At 42.4% G+C, this 10,102-nt stretch overlaps 1 protein-coding gene across 4 annotated transcripts in view; it reads left to right on the forward strand.

Moving 5' to 3' along the window:
* LOC111273635 (synaptophysin) overlaps window positions 1-10,102 on the forward strand; it is a 61,462-nt gene that overhangs the window by 6,234 nt on the left and 45,126 nt on the right. Inside the window, exons 1-2 of one of the 4 annotated variants that reach the window (XM_022855400.2) lie at window positions 712-3,825; window positions 5,999-6,893. The exons of 2 other annotated variants lie outside the window; for them this stretch is intronic. In XM_022855400.2, coding sequence (XP_022711135.1) covers window positions 6,772-6,893 — 122 coding nt within the window. In that variant the 5' untranslated portion in view covers window positions 712-3,825; window positions 5,999-6,771. Of the gene's footprint in view, window positions 1-711; window positions 3,826-5,998; window positions 6,894-10,102 lie in introns of those variants that run through there. One more of the 4 variants, XM_022855401.2, reaches the window with a different exon arrangement.

Raw genomic sequence — 10,102 nt, forward strand, 5'->3', positions numbered from 1 at the left:
ACCAGCATTAGATACAAACCGCAACGACGATGACAGCGACGAACGATGTCATTCGTTCATTTGTTTTTCAGTGAGAGCTGATGTTAAGGTGCTTCGACTAGCCGTGCGCTGAGGTGCTCAACTATATCTACGATAATAGTAGTAGTAGTACGAGTCGAACAAGGTATGGTCGTTGGTACCGGTAAATGATAGACAATGGTAGCCATTGATACTTCACCGTGAGAGCACGTAGCGTTAAAAAGAAAGCAAAAGTTTGGAAAGAACCAAGCTTCCTTGCGTCTGAACGATCCGAAAGCTACTGCTGACATGTGAAATAGTTTGGCTAGCTGACTAACTTTTCGGAAAGAAAGAAGGACGTTCGCCTCGAGCAAAGCTTGTTAGGGATTGAGACACACTTGGATTTGAAAACATAATTACACTAAATGCCACCTGGTGGCGCTGGATGATTATCTTGGTTTGTAAATTGGATATTACTTTCTATGATCTGTGCAATTATCCACCGACTTCTTTTCGTCTTGGAGGACGGTCTGTGCATTCTTACACGTCACATTATATTAGTACGCCTTATAGCCATACAAAACGTAATGCATAAGGTAGTCATTCTTCATGAATTCTAACTAAAAAGAGGAAATACCAGATCCTTGATGCTTTTTTTTTTACAGGTTATTTATTAACACCTTATATATACATCCAGCCAATAAAAATTGTGCGAACAAGGGACGGATAAGAGTCGTAATGAACAGAAGGATCTTTTGTATCTGAAAAGTTACTATGCCTATTCTTTCCGGATCAGTAACGGTTTAGAAGCTATATCTTGATAGGTTTGTGTTAATAATTCACAAAATAATGCCAACTGCTCGCTGGAGCCTAGAAAATAATTGAAAACTAAATCTCTGCTTGTCCTGATTACCTTTAAACAGTAGCCATTTTATTTATGAAGCGCTGAAGACTATATGTAGTGGTCTTCACTGATATGCCGTTGTATGACGCAGATTTGGTTCACTCGAACTCACTATACCTTTATATATCTACTCGGTGGTATATCTGGCCCCACAAAATGCTTACTTTTTCTAACACATTCTCCCTGTGACAACAACCCCCGTTAATAACAAAGACACACGGTTATATTGCAAGTGTTACACCTCAACTGGTTTCTGATGCCTTTATTTTTCTAAGAAAATTACGCTCCACACTATAATTCACTGTCCTACCAGTAATTATATTAATCATAGCTTGACAGAGCCAGGTCTGACCATGTAAATACCTTGGACTGATAATGGGCATGTGACACGTTTTTAGAATGTTTCCAAAACGTAAAACACAATTACAGCGTATGAACGAGCATTGTTTATAAGGTAATTTCTTTGTCTAGTAGCAAAATACAACAAATCTTACAAAAATAGCTGTAGTTTTTCGGTATATGACCATCTTGCTATTATGGCAACACCAGTAACAAGTTTAAAGCCAACAATAGACAAAACCAGATTTGTAAGATTTATGTTTACCATCTTGAGAGATGCAAATATTCCCACAGCAGCCTTCCACAGCCGACATCTTTTCTACGTGGAACATCTCATTTACGGACCCAAACAAAGGGTACACTTAACGATAAACATTACCGCTAGTCATTTGCTCACCTGGTATCCATATATCACAATACCGCCGAACTAAAAAGGCAATTTAATGTGAGACATCCGTTGTTACTAACAATTTTTGTAACTCATCACAGCTAGCGAGTACGTCTGCCGGATCACTTAGGCTAGCGACACCTCTATCAAATAACAATTGCTGATTTAATTTCTATGCTGGTTTATTAGATTGACTAATTGTCGAGTAGTTCCTTGGTCAACCTGGTTACTATTAATCTTCAAGAAAAACCTTCAAACTATATTTAAATCTCTTCATATTTTGCTTCGCGATAGCTGATTGTTTATGGGGATAAACACACGTCATCTTGTGGATCAAATACGTTTAATTATACGTTGTTGCGTAACTCTATCTGCACCTGCTTGAATCATCCGAGTGAAGATATATTTATTTCAATAAATGGCCAACTAATTTCATGTCACCGTCATAATGTGGTCTCGATTCCAATTCGGACCGAGATCGTCTGCTATCGCTATGATACCTGCGAAGTCCATCGAACGAGCTCCAGTATCATTTTATGAACGATATAACTTCGATTTGGGCAGGCTTTCTAATATATTGTATAATAATTTCAAACAAACAAGCCATTGTTACTATATTTCGTTAGCTTTATTTCACTTTAGCGTTTGATGATTAGGACAAGCAAAACGTGTGCAGCGACGCGTCACTATAGTTCGTCTTCTGCGACCAGCCATACTTCCACTCAGTCGTATGCCCACCTACTCGCCCACGCACACTTCGTTCGCTCTTTACCTTTTCTCTATTCGGTCAGTCGACTGGTATGGCCATTACGCCACAGACACTCCGATGGAACTATAACGCAGTCGAGCTACTGACTGTAGCACGTAAACGCTCATGAACACGCATAAATTCGAATGATGGCATCATGACCATTAGCGCCACCTGCACTATTGCCAACGGGTGAATGGCAAAGGTGTCATTACTGAAGTACCAATTGAAATAGTCAATATTAGAACATATTCAAACAATCGGAGAGATAAACCGGAACGTGTGGTTGGATCAATAAGGTCGACCGCACGACAGTCGTCTACGACAGTGGATTTGCTTTCATTTCAATTAGCTACAAGACGCACAGGCCGGTCACACGATGTTATAGAGTACCAGTCGCTTAATCCGCTACATCCGCCGCTAGTTATTACAGGCCGTTGCACGGTAAACTGCAACGGGGACAACTAGCCAGTTTGGCCAAACTGCCAAAGAGCTTCCAATTTGTAAAAGTCAGTACGTTTTTCTCAGCCTTGACACCCGTCTGCTCATCAAGGCGGCACCGGCAGACCAAATTTGCACCAGCGGACCTCTTGCCCACCTTCCGTGCTGCGCAATGCAACAGTGAAATAAATACAGCGCTAACCAAGTGTCGTGGTACCAACGTTAAAGCCTCGAAGTCGAAATACTAAGTTTACTTATTGGACAAAGTAGCAAGTGAACGGATCGAGCTTCAGCTGAAGGAATGATTCTTTGAGGTCAATTATTGTTGCGGCCTATTTTAGCAAATAACGAACGAAGATGAAACAATTACATTGCACCTATAAGCCTCGCGAAAAACTCACGCTAAGCAAAAAAAAAACATTAGGTTTGTGTTCATTGGACGCTGACTGCCATTTCGGAAGGCATTCAGGGCATAAAGGTGGGAAATTACCGATTTAAGACTATAGTAAATCTCGTCGAACAGTATGCTAGTGGTATATTCTGCGGGCGTTACTGGCGCTCAACAAGAATTTGGACGAAACGTGCAAGTACCTTGGTAGAAAGTGGCCGATATCACTATTGTGAATACATGATTGTACACTTAATTCGTGAACGTTGATTATGGCTTAAATAATAAATAAATTGGCGGCTGGAATGATAAAAACGTGTTTACAATTGCATCAAATGAGCGACGGAGACCGGATCGTCTAAGAGATATCAATACACAGAGGTCGCAGCTTCGTATTCAAAGCAAACTTGGAATAACTGTTAATGACTAAATAACAATGTAAGCAAATGTTTGTACGAAGCCACTGTAACGCATTTGAAACGAAGAGGTGTAATGGCACAACAAAGAAGCTAAAGTAAAAAAAACAATACGTAATATGTAATTAACTGAGTCGTAAAAACTAGATCGTGGCAGACCAATGTTCACTGAATGTTTCATTACTTTTAATCTTAATCAAGTCGGTGAGTAAACTTGGACAATATTTATTTTTGTCTTTGTGTGTATTTTTATAACAATGGTACGAGCGTTCTCTTTCTATGCCAAATCGAGCTTGACAATATCTATTCTGCCAAAAATGGTTCGGTAACATCGTACGTTTGCTATATCAAGCACGTGCGTCCTTTTAGTCAGTATTATGAGTATTTTCTTTCAATGGAAAAGACTTCCTCTACAAAAATACCGCTGCGTGCTTGCAGTTAGCAATTCTGCCTGGTGGGCTTCTCTAACCTAGTGGGCATCCGGGGCATCGTAGCTTCTATTACTTTCTATTTCTATAGAAGTAGTAAGTATTTAGAAACCATCCTGCCTGCCTTCCATTCTGTCGCTTCAGAGCCTACGAGCTGCGTAGGTGTTGACAAAACTAGAAAAAATGATTTCTAGCCCCTAGTAACTACTCATATATTAATAAAATACATCGTGCGCAAGACGACCATTCCAGTTTACCATCGTAAGTCCGCACAGACAATCAATGTTGAGATTTTGAAGCTGTCATTTGTCTAGTCTGGCAGCAATAATCTGCTATCATCTGGGTCTAACCGAGCGGCCTTTTCCCATTTATTCCCATTATAAACAAATCTTCGACAGCATGCTCCTACCTTCCTGGAACGTCTGTACCTACCTGTATTTTTAACTTCAATAGCACTCGTCTTCAGGTTGAGTCTTTTTCCTCAGTGGACAAGAGGGGCCTCGCAGTCGGTAACAGAACTGGTTCGCCAAAGAACTTTTCGTGCAGGTTTGCTGCTGCTGTTTGAGGGCCGCCATCACAACTGGGTGCTATTATATATTTATTCAAGACTCGCTGTTCTGTTTACTGATCTGTAGATGAGATTTACGTTGCCTCAATTTGCCATATTGTTGCCGACACAGGTGATGTAGCGGCTAATATATTGCGACTATTGCGGGTGTGTGTGTGTGTGTGTCTGTACGTGCACGCATGTATGTGCGTATGTGTGTCCATGCCTATATATGTGTGAGTGTATACGTATATGTGTGTGTGGGCGTGTACCGTATGTGTGTGCCTGAATGGGTGCGTGTACGTGTATGTGGGCATGTGTATATATACCTGTATGTATGTGTTTGTGTGTGTGTGTGTGTGGCTGCCGTATTATATAGCACGCCATCGCAAACATAAAAGAAGGCAACTTTTCGACTTTCAGTTATAATTATATCTGCGCCTAATGCAGGACGACAATTTCGTCCTTGAACGTCTGCTTGCCTGCCGTCTCTGCACGCACGAACATTTCTCATTGTTGTTGCCCTTCGCCACTGTTTTTGCTGTAACAATGCTTGCTATGCCAGTGTCATCAATATTCGCCAGATCGCGAAGTCCCGTGTATTGGGCGTCAGGCGCTGACGAGCGTCACCAGTAATAACGCCGATGGCATCGGCGACTATGACTCGAGAAGAACCACTACTGTTACTATACTACTGCTGCTGCTGGTGCTTTTACTGATGGCCACGGCGGCAAACTTCGTTTCCGTCGGAATCGTCTCCTCGCCCCACTTTGTAGCATGGCCGTCCTATGGTTTTAGCGCTCTATGGATCACAAAGAGTAACAACGTTGCCTCTGACTGGAGTATGTGTGCACGCAAGTGTGTGTGATGTCCATCTGATTGTCTGTTCCTCTGTCTGTTTGTGTGTATGTACGTCTTCGTTTGCCGTCATCGTCGTCTCGTAGTCGTTCGTGCATTCGCTGCTGTTGCCGCCGCTTCAGCAATGGAGGCAAAATATTACGAAACCTCAGCGATTTCTGCACGCTCATGGTGCGATGCCAAATGCGCGTTTACTGCTAGCACCACTTCACCGGCGCGGGTAGTGCCACATGAACTGACTAAAAAATATGGCCAGTTAGCCAGCCAACCAATCGTCAAGCACCAGCTGCGCGAAAACACAACGTCAGCCACAACAGCTACGGCCGCAGCCGTCGCCACGGTTGAATTTAGTGCAATAACTGCGGCAGCTGTGGCGGCGGCGACTACGACGACGCGCCGACGGTGGCGACGACCAACACCGCCAATGGCTGTAACCCCCCAACGCCAGCAGCGGCACTTAGTAGTACCACCATAATACAATCATTATTTCTACAAGCTTAGTATCCAACACTAACCAGTCGTATGGGTGTTTTTGTTATGTAAGCGATTTGACCATCTGCTACTGCTGTTGGAGCCTCTACGATTATATCTAGAGACTGCTGAGTGACCACCATGTGAGGTGAGGATATTGTGCACTGTGCTCCTACCGTCTGTAATTGTCGCCTCGTGCGCGTATCACCCTCTCAGAAAGATAAACAGTCTCCCGTAAGAGACGAAAAACGGACAGAAACAACAACAACAACAACAACTGCACGTATCAGCTGTAACAACTATAGGAGCATGACAGCTATAGAGCACCAAATATGTCATTGAACGTTGAACGATCTGTGATGATATCTAACAATAAACATAGTTCTGCCGCAACAGAAAGTGATAGCAAGTTAGTTAAGATAGCGTAGTATTGATGCGTCGGCCGCGTGTCCTCTTCTACTGTTGTCATTTTCGGTGCAATAGGCCATTTCTGAAACAGGCCAGTGTCACCATCTCGAACGCCCATACTGCACGTAACAATCACCACGATGAGCTCCAATCGATCCGTACTACCTGTCTCATACTTGGTGATTACCTATAGACACGTTTAAAAGGTCGTTGGAGAATCGCTCGCCAGATCGGGGTGACTAAAAACTGAACAAAAAATACATACCGGAAAAATATCGCAGAGAGGTGACCATCTTTACCTGTGTTATCAAGAACTTTGGTTTAATTATTTATACTGCTGTCGCGGGTGTCCGCTTGCAAGCACCTCACTGAAAAATTCTGACGCTAGCGACCTACGGATACGGTAAAGGGGATACCATTCTATCTACTGCGTCGAAAATGTCAGCCAACGACCAGGCAGCTTCTTCCCGCGCGAGTTTGAATCAAAATGCTGAGAATACCATTTCCAGAAGTGACGCTGCTGGCGATGGCAACGGCAGCGGCCGCAATCAACCGAAAATGTGAGTGTGAACCTGTCACGACCACGCATCGAAGACAACCGATGACAGTATTGACCAACAGACCGTCTAATCAATCGCTTTAAATACATGTCATTATGTTATATTGTAGCATTGTGCTTTATGTGTTTATGTTTGTTTGTTTGTTTGTAATTATAGTGCGCGCTTTTGCCAGAATATCATAGTGAATAGGAACAGTTCGGGAAAACTATACCACGTGTAAAAAAGTATACAGCGAGGGCCGGTCAAAGCCGGAGAAGCTTCGACGGCCATTCTGTTGTAGCATGCGTTTGTTCGCTATTCCTAACACCAGGAAAAAGTTATCCCTACAACAGGCTCATCATAGCAGAAAAAAACAATGTATCGTTTTCAGAATTTAGGCGAAGCTCAGCTATTGAGCAACGTGTTAACGGCGAACGAATTCCCACTGAAATTTTAAATTTCCCCTTTTCACTCAAAATCGACGCTCCACGTCATAACCAGTACTCATATGGCTTCTAAAAAATCTGAGGAAGATCACCAAGAGACAAGCCGGAAGATCCTTAGTAAAATGGACATTCGAAGGGCTTGAAGGTTCATCAAAGTAACCCCCCAAAAACAAAAAATTTTAGCGCACCTAGATGTGCTATGTGGAAATGAACAGCTCTTCTCCATACAGCATAGCACCTGCCGACTGGGTCTGCCTGATCCTGATGACGATTCAATAACGAATTAATCTGTTTGCAATTTTTTGCGCTGTTCTGCGTTATTTGTACCTTTTTTGAGCAGTTTTTTTAAACCCTACTATTTTTCGGATCTTCGGTCTTATGCCAGTTAAAAATCTGACTCTGTAAAAATTTTTTTTGTATGCACCGGCGCCTAAGTTGGTATCTACCTATATGACACACGTTTAATAACAACTTATTTGCTAGTTGAAGACAACCAGTGTGTGGTTTATGTTCTGAATTGAAAATGTAACCCTAGTAAGTTATCGTCATAGTGAAAAGGCATGCTTGTCACTGTAGGTCACTTATAACCCATGAAAATTTTCGCTGAAATTAAATACAGCCTTACCAAGCAACTAATAAGAAAAAATGTAGATTTTGATGTTTTATTACCTTCAGACATATCGGATGTTCGATCTATAAGTCTGTTAGAATAAAATACTGGGTGATATCAATTCATCATTGAATTCATTGATTCAAGCTTTGTGCGTATGTGCTTGTGAAAATATTAAACAGTATATAATGAAGATAATGTATAGTATCTTCACGTTGGCAAATAACCCTGTCATATGTTGGACAGTACGCTTTTACATCCGTTTATATGTTTATGTTAGTTTATTTGTACGATTATAAATCTTACGAATAGTAACAGGAAATTCTACGTGAATACTTTCCAAATATGGATTTATGTCAAAATGCTCAATTAAATATTGCTATTTAGTGTCCATGATATATAAAGTATTAGTATCGGATATTGTAGATCGAGGGAGACCTCGAGACGTACGCACAAATAGTATAGAGAAGATGCGTCGCTCTTTTCGGCAGAATAGTATCTCATTAATGGAGGACAATGCAAATATCAGAATGTGTTTTGTATTCTGATGTAACTAACGTACAACTGAATCAGCGAAAGTCGAAGCAAGTTACTGCTGTCGTACGTTAAGTTCTAGCAAAAAAAAAAAGTTATTCGTGTCGATGTTTTGAAGTTGTTATGCGACTAGCATCTGCAGCGCAATAGCCGTCAATGCTGAGCGGTGCCAGTAGAACGAGAAAAGTCTTCTAACGTGAACCTATCCTGAGTCCAACTGGATGGCTTGAGGTTTACATTTGGTATCATCATTCGGCCTTCCGTCAGACGGTTAGCTCTTATCCAGAACGAAAACGTTCAAACCTGTACTAGTACTTCGAGTTAAACGTCCGGAAGCACAGTTGGGCACTGTAGCAGACAAGCTGGACGCTCAAACACGAGCATCGCCCCTACTTCTGGCGCTTTGCATACGGCATGCGTATGTTTTTAAGGTTCATAGGCGGATAGACGCTGCTGCTGGACCATTACGGAGACTATCCTATATTAATGACGACATGGACGTGACCGCCAGCGTTCGGCATTCTATCCATCGCACCATACACGAAATAAACAGGTGTCTTGTAAAACTCAAAGCGTTTACTTATTTCACAGTCGTCTCAAAATCTAAAAAGCGGTTTTGGGACCACAACACACCGACGCATCACGTTGCGACTAGTTGCTCGTTAGCGGAAGATCCAGAGATTTTGTCCGTCGCGTGTTGTTTTGCTATCTCACTGGCAGTCTGCTGGCTAGTAGCCGGATTCCACTGAGTAGATCCGAACTGAGATACGAATTGAGAAATCCGATAGACATTAGCTGGTAAGTCGTTCTCTGCGCGTGAGCCTAGACCACCAAAGGCAGAGTTGTACGGGTGCGTCGACTGTCGACCATTGTTTCTAGGTGCTGCAGGGTCTAATGTATTGGCGAGTACTCCGGCTCCAGCTACATCGAATGGAAGACCTAACGCGAATAGAACACGTCGCTCATTGTGATCAGAAATCGACTCATACATAAGCATAATTATTATATCATCACCACCACCACCACCACCATTGCCACGCTGTTGATATTGCCGCCGCTAGCGTCAGTGGTTTTGTTCGCCCAGGAACAAACGCAGCCCTATATAAATGTGTGATTCATGAATGGGTCTGTCCATCAGATCCACGACAGGTACAAAAAGACCTTCAGGAGGTAATCTTCTTCATTCAAACAGTTTCACTTACAGCAAAGATTATATACTGCTTTTGCAGTGATTCTAGCCACTGTCGGCTACATTGTGACCCGTCGGCTCTGTTCGATGGCTGCCAGCTATAACGCAGGCGGCAAAGATAGGTGTGTATGCCTCAATTAACCCCCCATCGAAACTGGGCCAAGCTTAGCTAAGAAATAGCATAGGGGTGCTAAGTAGGCAAACGACTGGAGTGACAAAGTGCCGCTTATTATTCCGTCTAACTTTGGTTCATATATATATTTATGAAGAAAATTGATTTGCTTAGTCAGTGAAGATTAGCTTAGCTAGAGGAAGAGATAGTGCGTTAGAGTCATTAAACAAGCAAGAGGCATCTGTGTAATACTGTGATATACTAGAAGTCGTACGGCGGCATATTCTTTTCTAAAGTGGAACGGCGTGGCTCGCGAAACGGGCGAAACTTTCAGAAAGT

This window comes from Varroa jacobsoni, unplaced genomic scaffold, assembly GCF_002532875.2.
Source record: "Varroa jacobsoni isolate VJ856 unplaced genomic scaffold, vjacob_1.0 scaffold_204, whole genome shotgun sequence".
NCBI classification, from domain to species: domain Eukaryota; kingdom Metazoa; phylum Arthropoda; class Arachnida; order Mesostigmata; family Varroidae; genus Varroa; species Varroa jacobsoni.